Raw genomic sequence first — 13,653 nt, 5'->3', positions numbered from 1 at the left:
AAGCTAGGGGTGCTGCTGGCCTCAGTCATCCTAAGCAGTCCAGGGGTAAATGGAGATGCAGGCCATCTCTGGTCATCCCTGACAGAGAAGGGACCCCAACTCATGAAACTGGCCCAGGTTTCAAAACGGAAGACTGCACACACGGGTGCACGCAGGACCCTTATATCCTGACATGGCCTCTCGGGGGAACGTGGAGGCTCCTGAGGTCGGGAACGAAAGCACAGAAGAGGAGAGTTGAGGCCACAAGCAGGAGAATGAGGATCACAGGACATTGGGCTCGCCCTGACAAAGAGGGAAGATGAAACCCACACCAGCACCATATGGCCTGAGCCCCAGACTGTGGGTTCATCATTACCCGTGGGGCTGTCACCTTGTGCCCTAGGAGCTGGCTTCCACGAGCAGCAACAGGGGAGGCAATATGATGCAAAAATGACTGTCATTTCTTTTAGAGGAGCCGGTTGTTGTCCCTCTGAGGCTTAGTCACTGGGAGGCCATGGAAACAATCCCATCACCCTAGCAACCAGGTGGAGGCAGGGTACCACGTGGTGGTGGTAACCTGCTCTGATTTAAGACCGGAGCATTAGTCTGCGTCTGCTTCTGCACATCAGGTGGGGCGGCTGCCAGTGACGCACTCACTGAGACGCAGGTGAACGTCAGGAGCCCAGGCTTCCTGGGACAGCAACGACGGGAAGGGCATTTGGTACGTGCTAACTGGGGCTCTGCTAGGTTAGTCCACTGAACCTGGGGTGGGTGTGTGGGGCTCCTGCCTTGATCAAGCATGCTAGTTTTGAAGGAATAAATGAGAAAATACAGAACTAATTCCTGCTCAGCTACTTTGCTTCAACAGCCATTTCCCCTCGCCCTCTGCCCAGGCAATGCCAGCGGTCTGCTTGGGAGTTAGCATTGCAATTGCTAACTTGTTGTGTTTCCTTCCCTGGAACCTACTGACAGTATAGATGGACATCCAGATGGTCCTGGGAGAAGGCCCGGGAGGGAGCAAGGCCGTGGAATCTCAGGGCTGACGGCAGGGTGTGGTTTTATTGCTGGGAGATGCCTGGTTTCACAGAACACTCTGTTCTTCCCACCCCTGTGATGCTGGAGTTCCTCCAAGCTCTCTCTTCCAGGGAACCTTCCATTTCCTCTGCCTTATGCGACAGCATCAATCTTACCCTCGATGGGTTCTCTCCAACCCAGAAGTCTGGATTATTCTCAGTGGGCACATGACATTTCTGTCACTTTGTCTCTATAAATTAATAATGGCTTGGGGAGCAGTGGAGAGAAGCGCTTTTCTGCGTCTCGGGGGTCTGTGTTTTAGGCCTCATTTCCTTACTAATTATGTGACACTGGGGAAATCATTTATTTACCTGAGCTTCAGTTTCCCCAACTATTAAGTAGAGGCTCTAAAACCCTCAGATTGTGTGATTCCTTTTCTCTAGGAAGGACAGGAAAATGGGGACACACTCAGCGTTCACCAAGGACCTCCTGCCACATCTGGCTGCAACTGCCCCAGCCGCCACAACTTCTATTCCCTTTTCTGGGACAGATTTTGTTTATCTGAAGTCTTGGGTCTCCAATCCATTTTCCTGGGTAATGATTCCAGCGTCTTCTTTTTTAAACACAGCAGTGAGTTTAGAAGACTCCCAATGCCCGCTTTCTATTAACTCCTAGGTTCCAAACCTAGAGGCTCGGCTTAGACTCCTTTTCCTGTCTTAGAAGTGTTGAGTGCAAAGCTTTTGTCACCACAGGAACCTGAGCTCCAACTTGAAACTTAGCCAATTCCAACTTGAAACTTATCTCCCACAAGACCCAGGGTCCATTACCTCAATTCTCTGAATTTCAGAGAAATTCAGAAGATAGTAAAATGGAGAAGAGAGCGAACTATTTCACAGAGTGGCTGTGAAGATCACAAAAGGTAAAATGAAGCAGAAGCCTCCAGAGGGAAATGTTCTCCTCCCCTGCTGGCCCACCCTGCCCTGGCCTACACAGCCAGACAAGGGCCCCAGGAAGAAAGGGCCATCATTCTCAGAGCTGCAGCCACCAATGTTTGCCTTCCAGATGGATTCATTTGGCACAGGTCCCAGCCCACTGACCAGAGCCTGATGATCAACTGAAAGGCATTCCCTGGCTGGGCACTTCCCAGGGCCAGCCCCAAGCTTGACCCAGGGGCCCCCACAGATGAAACCCTTGCTCAAGTAAAGGGCAGGATGGGATGGGAGGGAGAGGGGGAATTAATCCAGGACCTGCCACTGCAGAAGAGGTGGGTCTAACTATGGCTGAGTTAACCCACCCTAACAAGGACCCGCCATCTCAGGGCAACTTCACAGCCCAGCATCCACACAGCTCCACCTCTTCTACCTTAAGTCGTTTCTAAAAATACTAACCTCTATTGGGTTTAACTACTGTGATTGTACATCCCTCCACTCCATTGATCATCAAGAGTGATTTTTGTTGAGCATCTATTATGTACCCGGTTCTGGGAATACAGTAACAAGCAAAGCAAGCAAAAATCCTAAATCCCTGGAATTTTTATTCTGGTACATGCATGCTAAGTCGCTTCAGTCATGTCCCACTCTTTGAGATCCTATGGACTGTAGCCCACCAGGCTCCTCTGTCCATGGGATTCTCCAGGCAAAAATATTGGAGTGGGTTGCCCTGTCCTCCTTCAGGGGATCTTCCCGACCCAGGGATCAAACTCCCATCTCTTACGTCTCCTGCGTTGGCAGGTGGGTTCTTTACCACTAGCGCCATCTGGGAAGCCCTTTATTCTGGTGGAGAGAGACAAATAACAAGGTAAGTAGACAGTAAAATAATAAGACGGTCCAAGAACCATGCAGAGAATAAAATCAGCAGGGTGAAGTATCAGCAAATGATTGAGTGGAAACTGTACACTGGGTGGGGTGGTCAAGGCATCTCTGCAGACAGGACACTGAAGCTGAGATTGACAAGACAAGGAGTCAGCCGTGTGGGACCAGAGGAGACCATTCCAAGCAGTGGGCCCAACTAGTGCAAAGGCCCTGAGGCTTGGTGAGCCATAGGACCCCCAAAGGAGGCCAGGGTGCTGGAGCTAAGAGAGAGGGAGGGGGCCTAACAGGGGATGAGGCTGGAGAGAGAGGCAGGGGTGAGGTTGGGGAGGGCTTTGTCTGTTACTTCAGGAGTGGGGTTTTATTCTGAGAAGGAAGGGAAGGTCTGAGGAGGGGGCAACATCCTCTGATCTGTTCCCTGAGAAGGGCCCTTCAACAATGTCAGGGACTGTGGACTGCCGGCAGATGAGAACAGAGGCAGGAAGGCCAGGCTGGACGTTTTCGCCGGTGTCCAGGTGAGAGATCCTGGTGGCTTGAACTGGCACGTGAAACAGACCTTGTGGACAGGCACTTTGCAAATATTTGTTGGATGAATATGCGTGATGGCATCACTTCTGGCCTCATACTTAAATAGTAAAAGAAAAACCTGTGGTTTATCTATGTAGGAGTAAGAGGAGGAGTGAGAAAACAATTCAGAACTTAAAAATATGCACAAGGAATGAGAGAGGCAAGTAAGTTTAGCTTGTCCCCAGGGGCATTTAGGTCAGGCTTGGAGGCAGCTATGAGGGGAATTCTAGGGTGGTGGTCACTGTTCTCGAGAAACAGGGACTTGGTACCTGCATGTGAGATGACACTCCTGGGGGCTTAAAGGTCATCTAAAATGGAGGCTGGGGCCAGTCTCCGGGGCCTCCGAACAGAAGAGACACTTTGGAGACAGCGTATCTGAGTAGAAGAGGAAAGAAGCTATTGGGAGGCCGAGGCAGGAGGGAGGCCAGACCCAGAGGACCGGACCCTGTGAACCTGCAGGAACGGGAAAAGGGCAGGGCCTTCCGCTGGGCACACGGCTGGGGGTGGCTCCGGACGCTCCAGGATGGAACTGTCTGTGACTCAGCACGAAGCCCGTGGGCCTCAGGCTTTGCTGATGGAGCGGTCACCGCAGGGCTGTTTTGCAATGTCACAGTGACCCAGGCTCCCTCCCGGCTTGCTCAAGGGCTGGAGCGTGTGAGCCATGTTCACACTTCTCATGCGGTCCCTTGGGCTCTGTGTGGTGATGACAGCATGTGCGTGTCTATGTGTGAGGGGTGGGGTGTGTGTGGTCGGGGGAGGAACATGTTTAGGGGGAAACTGACCAGGCGTCGGCTCTCTTCTTCCTCACCTTGCCCTGGCTGTGTAACTGTTTCCAATTAGCCCAACAAATAGACTATGGCCACCTGCCTCCTGCCTAGTTCTCTCACCTCTGAGTCTCAAGTTTTCTACATCCTGCTCCTGTCTATACTCTTCCACCTCCCTGCTGAGCTCCATCAGTGTTCTAGGATTTCTTTGGCCCTCATGCAGAGCTTGGAGGCGCCGGCACTGTTTCCTGGTTATCCCAGGGCCACGGCCCACAGTCCCCAGGCTGGCTCCCTGGCCCTTCAGTCTGAGACTCAAACCCAAGAGGTGTGAGTGAGGAAGGACCAAACAGTCCGGCGGGGCTGCCAACTCTTACCCCATGAGCCCCAGACGGTGAGTCATGCACAAAGACGGCCTCTCCAGATTGTTCGAAGCAATGAACATCACCACGCATGGCCCCGTGGGCCAGTCCTAGCAGGGAGGGTCAGTCTGCCTGTTCTGGAGCTTCGTTGCTTCAAAGGGCACTCTAATATCCTCAGGGGACTCACGACTGCTGACACAACTATCGACTGGTAGGCGGCCTATTGTGGAAGATCAGCCATCAACACCAACGGAGTACCTACTGTGTACCTAACAGAAGACAGTCTCTAAACTCGTGGGCGAGTTGGGAAGATAGAACTAAAGTGTATGAAAGAGCAAATGATAAAAGAGTAGAAAATCAAGGGCTGTTTATAACCAAACTGCTGCAGGAGTTCAGAAAAAGGGGAGATCTTAGAAGGTGGGGGGCATTGCAGAGAAGGTGGGATTTAGGGTGTCACCCCTAAACATTTCTATTTGGCAGAATGAGCAGGCATTCTATGACTGTTTTGTGGGTGGGGACGTGGTGGAAGGGAGGAACGAGAACTCCCTGGAGCCAGTACTCCAAGGAAAAGAACCACCCATCACTCATGTCCACAAGGAAACGTGTGCTCACTTCTCTCTCCCTTTCTGTCTCTGTCTCTCTCTCCCAAAAGTCCTTTATTCTTTTATAACACTCTCTTCATAAGAAAGTTTCTGCCTTTTATGTCAATTATATCTAAAAAAACAAAAACGAAAAAAAAGTTTCTACCAAGAAGTCATCATTCTTTTTTTTTTTTTTTGCAGTCATCATTCTTGAACCTAAACACTGACAGTGGTTTTGAGGTCTGGACCTCCTTGTTAACTGGCCTCTTTCTTTTCCTGCATCAACCAAAGAGACTGTTGGGTATCAGAAGCTTTTTTGAATCTCATAAACAGAAACAAGGAAAGGAAGGAGGGCTTCTGAGTCAGGTGGCATTCCCTGGCTGAAGCTGGAAGAGGAGGGATAGAGGGAGATCCTGAGCCAGAGAAGGTGAGGAGGCCAGCCCCCTGCCTGCTCGAGCACCTCAGCCCACCCCCTGCCCTTGCATCTCCTCCGGCTCACAGTGAGCACCTCCTCTGCAAGGTGAGCATGCAGGGTTCCACCTCAGGCCTCTAGATTCAGGCATCTCGGCAGCACCCCTCAGGTCAGACCCTCCGTCCTCTTATCCTAGAGTTTTCAAGTCTGACGCTACTGTATCAAGTTGAGACTCAGCAGAGACCTTGTATCAGAGACAAAGGGTTCTACAAAAAAAGAAAGGCTATGCAAATGCAAACTATCATACACAGGATGGATAAACATCAAGGTTCTACTATATAGCAGAGTATCCTGTGATAAACCACAATGGAAAAGAAGATGACAAGAATATATGTATGTATAACTGAATCACTTTGCTGTATGGAAGAAATTAATACATTATAAATTAACTACACTTCAATAGAATTTTTTTTAAAAGGCTAAGGAATAACCTCAAATTGCTGAATTTTGGCCATCTTCTACACCTCTGGGTGTGTTGTTTTTTGAAGGTGCCTTTCATCCTCTCCTCCTAAACAGGCTGTTGAAGTTTGTATCTTCACAAGTGCCTCCTCTGCTGCTTCTACCTAGAGCTCTGCCTCACGCAGAATCACACAAATCTAGTGATTCCAATTTAAATAGTGTCCAGGCTGGGATTTTTTGCCTCATATGGAAGCGCTTGTTCAAATGAGCTCAGATGTGAAATCCTGGGGTATGAATCTGTAAGACAGAAGTGAGTGAGCTGCTCGGGTGGAAGCGGAGAGCCCAGGAAGTGGAAGCAGCCAGGCGATGGCCTTTAGTGTCTCCTGCATCTGCCATGAAAGCACTTTCCAGAGCATTTCAGGGCTTGATGTCAAGTCAGAGCAGGGGCAGGAGTGAGGTGCAGCCCCACCTGCAGTCCTGCCCGAACACTGTCTCTTCCCTCCTGAGACTTTCAATCTCCTCCTCTTGAGTCCCAGGGCTTCCCAGGTGGTGCTAGTGGTAAAGAACCCACCTGCTAACACAGGAGATGTAAGAGACGCAGGTTCGATTCCCGGGAGGAGGGCATGGCAACCCACTCCAGTATTCTTGCCTAGAGAATCCCATGGATAGAGAAGCCTGTTGGGCTACAGCCCATGGTGTCACAGAGTGGGATATGACTGAAGTGACTTAGCATGCACGCACACAAGAAACACCACACGCGCCATTTCTTCTGTTCCTCTTAGCATGCTGTGACTGGTGGAGAGGGGAGGGGGAGCGATCGGTGGGGCAGGTCCCGCTGATGGGGCTTCCTCACGTCCAAAGCTGAGGGAGCTTCAGGGGTGCTCAGAGTGTTATTAACAGCCGAGGAGTTCCGCTTTCCAGGTGACCATGTTGGGTGGAGCACGGGCTGGAACACAGTGGAACTCAGCAGGCAACAAGGTAAACAACAAATCCACCCTCATGAGGGCTATCTAAACACCAAGTTATGTCCTCCAGGCCTTGCAGAATCACTAACTCATTCACACCACAAAGTTCCACCTCAAGGCAGCTGTGTGCTCAGTGACTGGTTTCACGCAGGCCTCTTCCATGGTTTCTAGCCAGAGCCACCAGTTCCAGCAGCTGCTCTGAGAGGGAGTGCTGGGCCTCCCAGGGGCACTGCGCTGCGTACTGGAGAGGGAAGGACAGAGCCAACAGTGCGCGCTGTTCCTCCAGCAGATAAAGATCCCCCTCTGCCCTCTCCTTTTCCATTGCCGATGCTCCAAGGCCTAAGGAATACTCTGTTCCAGATCACGGTGACTGTGGCCTCTACATGCCTTTCCTGATTCCCGGTAGTTTCACTTCCTGGAACGCTACAGTCCCAGTGCTCTGACAGTGCCAGAGGCGTGTTCAGGTACCTCCCTTGGACACCTCCCAGCTTTGAAGCCTTGAAGTCATCTCCGCTTTCCCTTCTCTCCCACCGCCCACGAGCACAGCCCCAAACCCGCCTCAGTCTGCCCCACACTCTCTCCATCCCATCACTGCTGAAGGCAGCTCATGAGGACATTAGCCCACCAGGCTCCTCTGTCCATGGGATTCTCCAGGAAAGTATACTAGAGTGGGTTGCTATTCCCTTCTCCAGGTGATCTTCCCAACCTAGGGATCGAACCTGGGCATCACAGGCAGATTCTTTACCGTCTGAACCACTAGGGAAGCCCGAGGATGCTTGATACCAGCTCCCGGCTGATCTGTCTCACCCCCACTGACGCGTCTCCAGCCCTGATCCATCTCACACGAGTCTTCCAGAAAGAGCTCCTCAGGTCCACATTCCTGGCAGCATTACTCCTCTGAGCCCTCGCCAGTCTCCCTTCACCTATAGGAAGAGGTCCTTGGCGTGGCATTCAAAGCCATCCAAATGTGGTGGCCACCCCTGCCTTTCTAGCTTTGATTTCTGCTCCACTCCCCTGGCCTCAGCCTGTGTTCTGGCCACACACATCCACCAGCTGCTCCTTAGAAAGCTCTCAAGTTGCCCTCAACTTCAAGTCTGGCTCCAGCTTTTTCTTCCGTGTTGAGATGCTCTCATTTGTGTGCAGCTTATCCCTTGCTTTGGGCAGCTCCACTCTGAGGAACCTCCCCAGGCCCCACAATCAAAATGCACCCCAAGGTGGGAGGGGGGATCGGGATGGGGAATACATGTAAATCCATGGCTAATTCATGTCAATGTATGACAAAAACCACTACAATATTGTAAAGAAATTAGCCTCCAACTAATAAAAATAAATGAAAAAAAAATGCACCCCAACTTCTCCACATCCCCAACAGGCTGTCAGTATGAGCACAGAGCTCCTTCTGTCCCTATCCAACCGTCACTTACAGGATGAGATCTCAGTGGCAAGGACTCCTCATGGTTTCTTTCTTTCTTAGGAGGAGAAGAATTAACACTTAGCCTTCTCAAAGAAGCCATTAAATATTAGCCTCATTTAATATGATTATTTTACTGTGGCACTTTTTAAACCACTGATTTGAGGACAAAATTATGTACGTGTATTTTTAAATTCCCTGGTGGCTCAGATGGTAACGAATCTGCCTGCAATGCAGGAGACCTGGGTTCGATCCCTGGGTTGAGAAGATCCCCTGGAGGAGGGCAAGGCAACCCACTCCAGTGTTCTTGCCTGGAGAATCCCTATGGACAGAGGAGCTTGGCTGGAGTTGCAAAGAGTCAGACAAAACTGAGTGACTAAGCACAACACACACAGCACATTTTCAAGGTCAGTAAGACCCCCTGGAGAAGGAAATGGCAACCAACCCACTCCAGGATTCTTGCCTAGGAAATACCATGGAAAGAGGAGTCTGGTGGGCTACAATCCCTGGGACCACGCAAGTCGGACACAACTTAGCGACTAAACCACCACCACCCTTTTCAATGTACTTAAGACTCAGTAGTAGTAATTAACTTGGAACACCAAAGAGCAAGCCAGTAGCAGAGTATGCTAGAGTATGCTAGAAAACCCCTGTATGCTGAAGGAATGTGAAAACTTAACCATCAGCTGCTTGGTATCCTTGAGAGATGTCAAAATAAGACAATACTGTTCTCGTGAATCAGCTGGCTAAATATTGACTAGAGTGAAAAATCAGGGTGGTGGTGCCCAGTCCTCAGTTACTTTCCATCTAAAGCAGAAAGACGTGCATTTTTTTTTTTTTTTTTTTTTAAGAAAACCACGCTGCATTATGGAGTTCTGTCTAAGCATTGCTATCAGGCAGAACAGGGAACACACGGGGACACGGTGAACGATATCCTCACACAGTGATGTCATGCTGCTGGGATCTCTGAATGTGAGGAATCTGGCTTGGGTTTGAGTTTTTGGATGCAAAATTCACTCAAAATCAGTTTTTAAAAAAGGTGGAGGTGGGGCAGGATGTTTTCACATAATTTACGTGGAAGTAGTTACACTGGGGGGCGGAATACTCGATAACCAGGCAGATGATCTATCAATATATATACTGTATTAGTCTTTTCTAGTTGTGGAATTGGATTTTTAAAAAAACATTTTATTTTGAAATAATGTTAAACATACAGAAAAGATGCAAGTATAGCAACTACTTGTGTTTAACACTTACACACACAGTTTTATTTTTTCTGAGCCATTTCAGAGTAAGTGGCAGTCACTGTGCCCTTCTCCACTTTAATATTTCAGATGTGCATTTCCTAAGAATAAAAATACTCTTACAAAACTATAGTACGGTTATCAGATTCAGGAAATTTAATATTGATTTTAATCTACAGACAATATTTCAATGTTGTCAGCTATTCTAATCACTTTCTGTATGGCTTTTCACCCCTCCAGTACAGGATCTGGTCCAGGGTAACATATTACATTTAATCATTTTAGATTCTTGTCTTTTTTCGCACCTCAAATCATCTTTTATAGATCAAGATGGGGAATACAAAGACAAGTAGCCTTTTACATTACTTACCCCTCAAGGCTTTCACACATGGAACTGTACATGCAAGACACTGAATATATAATTACTGATTTCTATTTCTTGAGAAAAACCAAAAGGAGGGAGAACATGGTAATGAACTTGGAAAAATTCGGAAAGAAATCAAAGTAGTAGGGCAAATACTCTAAAGATTAGGAGAGAAGAAGTCCACTTATGAATTACAGCATGAAATGATCTTTCCCATCTTTGATGAGAGGGTCGGTCCTACAGTAATCTAATGAGTATTACATTCTACCAAATGCTTACTGAGCACTCGCTGGGTGCTCCATGTATCCTTCTAAGGAACATGTACAGTTGGAAAAAGGAACAAATCATTAACGGCAGAATTTTGGGTATGAGGAACTCTGAAAGCTTGGGACAGGGATGGGAGAAGGCTGCTTGCACAATGCTTGCAGGGCCAAACTGAAGGTTTTCCCACTGAGAGGCCAAGCTGATCCTGGCTAAACTTCAGTAGTATCATGGGAGATTACTAACACACTAGCTTCCTCTACATATGCAGAGAAAAGTGACCAGACCATTATAAGAGAGGACTCAGGTATAGGGAAGTTCACACATTCCAGAAGAAGCTCCCAGGGGAATTCAGTTCAGTTCAGTTCAGTCCCTCAGTCGAGTCCGACTCTTTGCGACCCCATGAACCACAGCACGCCATGCCTCCCTGTCCATCACCAACTCCCGGAGTCCACCCAAACCCATGTCCATTGAGTCGGTGATTCCATCCAACCATCTCATCCTTCTCCCTTTCTCCTCCTGCCCTCAATCTTTCCCAGCATCAGGGTCTTTTCAAATGAGTCAGCTCTTTGCATCAGGTGGCCAAATCAGGTGACCCAGGGGAATGAGGGACCCCGAATCAGGTACCAACACTGTATGGCTGCTTCCCCTCCCATTCTGATATCCATTAACGTAAACTTCCTTGCTCAGCTTGTGACTATCTACCTCAAAATGGTATTCTTCTCCCCTTTGGGATGGCTGGCCCAGAGATCTTTCCTGACATCTAGCCCCAGATGCAGGGAATCCAAGTCTACCAGAGCAGTCACCTTCCCATATGGCCATTTGCTCAGAGGTGTGACCTTGCTTCTATTCCACTTAGCCCTGTCCCTTCTACCCAGCAGTCCATTTTCTGTCTTTAGCCTGGAGTTCCCTTTTGCTTCCACAGCACTTGCCCTCACATACAGGTAACCAGGGCCCAGAGCTCTAAAAACGCTCATATTATGAGTGGTTATGAACTCAGAACTACTCATCTAGGCTGCTCCTCTTTCCACTCCCCTCCGGCCTCCTGTCACCACCAAATGAAGAGCCAAGACATGAGGAGGATCAACTTGAAATGCACGGAGGAACCAAATGATGGATCTGTAATTCCTGGATTATGTAACCACACAGAAAATCCAGACTTGGCCTTATTTAAAAAGGATGACCATGTGACCAAGAGAAGGTACTGATAGATATTTATCTTTGAAAGCAGTTTTTCTCTATAATGTCCTAGAGAAGGTGGCAGCAAATTGTGGCTAGCAAATCAAATCTGGGCAGCCACCTGCTTTTGTAAATAAAGCTTTATTGGAACACAGTCATGTTCACTTGTCTGCCTATTGCTTAGGCTGCTTTCCCACTAAAATGGCAGAGTTGAGACAGAGACTGAATGGCCTAAAAGATTCACTCTCTGGCCCTTCACAGAAAATGCGTCAACTCCTGTCTAAGAGCTCTGTAGGCATTGAAGAGAGATAAGAACAAGGTACCTGTTGACTGGCAAGTGTTTTCCTGTGACATGGCGGTCATCACAGTTTCCGTGGCTGCATCTCGGACGACTTGCTCCTCACTCTGCAGGAGGGTGAGGACACACTTCCAGAGAGCAAGCGTATCCTGCAGTCCTAAGAAGGCCAAAAAGAATTCAGATTACCTAGGACGAAATCTACAGGCTGGCACAAATAACTGCTTCAAATCCAGTACTGAATGAGGTATTCCTTTTTTTGTGGGTATTGCAAGGAAGGGAGACCTGAGCATCAGATAAAACAGGAATAGCGAGGACCCTAAGGGGACAGGTTTGGAAACGTCCTTTGGAATAGGAAAGGCTTTTGGAGGCAACCGGCCCGAGGCAAGGCCCCCCTGAGAAGATATGGCCTGGCTGACTCAGGCCTATCTGTCCACAATGACTCATATTTCTCAGGAATGAAACTTTATGCCTCAAGAATGCTTTGGGGAAACTAGCCAAGTGTTGATCTGAGTGACTGTTTGAGCTTATAAATTCCGAAAGCAAAGTTTCAATCAAGATTATGCTTTGGTTGGGGGGGAGGGTGGGCAAGAACCGAAAAAAAAAAAAAAAGCCAAGAGCCACAATATAGGCTGGGCAATATCCTGACCACCGCCACTGCCCCCTGGGCAGGGACCCCATCAAGTCCACATGCCTGGTGCTGCTGGGGCCACAGAGAAGGAGCAGAGAGCGCCTGTCCCTGAGCGACCGAAATGGACATCAAGTGGAGAACACGCGGTAAGGAGAAGGCAGGGCTGGGCATGCATGGCTGTGACTCGCTCCAGGGGAAAGGTCCCGGGGGGCTGGTACAAAGGCGCTGGGCTGCATGAGGGAGGGAAGGGGGCGGGGCCTCAGAGGAAGGACACTGCTGTGCAGGTGGGGTGGGTCACCACAGGAGACCACCACTCACCATCCCTTGCCTTTTTAGCGGGGAACCAGCTCTGCCCCCAGAACCCTCCTTATCCCACCTTCTCCCACATCCGTCCAGAGAGCACCCGGCTGCACAGCCACCAACGCTTCAGTCATTCTGAGAATAGCACTGGCTCCTCTGGGGTATGTGCTCTCTGGTCTGTTACAAATCTGGCTTTACATTTTACTCAGTTTTTCCTTTTTTTTTTTTTTTGGAGTTGAATATGACTTCATTCATTTTTTTTCTTTTTATTTATTATTTTTATTTTTTAACTGGAGGATAATTGCTTTATAATAATACTGTGTTTCTGCTGTACCACAGCGTGAATCAGCTTAAGGACACATATATCCCCTCCCTCTTGAGCCTCCCCTCCATCCCACTACTCTTGGTTGTCACAGAGCATCGAGCTCAAGTCCCTGTATTATATAGCAGCTTCCCCCTAGCTATCTGTTTTGCACATGGTAGTATATATATATGGGGCTTCCCAGATGGTGATAGTGGTAAAGAACCTGCCTGCCAATGCAAGAGACTTAAGAGATGCTGGTTCAGTCCCTGGGTTGTGACGATCCCCTGGAGGAGGGGATGACAACCCACTCCAGTATTCTTGCCTGGAGAATCCCATGGACAGAGGAGCCTGGTGGGCTACAGTCCACACGGGCTCAAAGAGTTGGGAGTAACTGAAGCAACTTAGCATGCACACACACACTGTATATATGTCAATGCTCCTCTCTCAACAATCTATCCATTCCATTTGTCCTCTAGGGTTTCAAATTTTCCTTTCTTAATATTTTCTTATACCCCCAAAGTCCTCAATCTTTCCTCTTTAGTCCATTTCAATTTTTCTTTCTCCTTAAACAACTTTGGTCTGTCCTTCACTTGTCCCCACGCACTTTTATGTCTTTTGCCTCTCAGTTCTGTACCTGGTTTTTATGTTATGACAGGCCATCAGCTGCCACCGACCTCCTTCCTCATTGCCTGTAATGCTCTAACCAGCTCCAGCAATTCATGATGAACTAATGGCTTTTGCCCAGGACTCAATTTC

The 13,653-nt window shown here is 48.8% G+C and overlaps 1 protein-coding gene across 5 annotated transcripts in view; it reads right to left on the bottom strand.

Moving 5' to 3' along the window:
• THADA (THADA armadillo repeat containing) overlaps nucleotides 1-13,653 on the bottom strand; it is a 327,909-nt gene that overhangs the window by 36,668 nt on the left and 277,588 nt on the right. For all 5 annotated transcript variants that reach the window (XM_043918136.1, XM_043918140.1, XM_043918139.1 and 2 more), the window contains one exon: nucleotides 11,691-11,822. In XM_043918136.1, coding sequence (XP_043774071.1) covers nucleotides 11,691-11,822 — 132 coding nt within the window. The remainder of the gene's footprint in view (nucleotides 1-11,690; nucleotides 11,823-13,653) is intronic.

Source organism: Cervus elaphus, chromosome 11 (assembly GCF_910594005.1).
Source record: "Cervus elaphus chromosome 11, mCerEla1.1, whole genome shotgun sequence".
Classification (NCBI taxonomy): domain Eukaryota; kingdom Metazoa; phylum Chordata; class Mammalia; order Artiodactyla; family Cervidae; genus Cervus; species Cervus elaphus.
The sequence above is the reverse complement of the archived record's forward strand: the minus strand, read 5'-3'. Positions and strand labels throughout refer to the sequence as shown.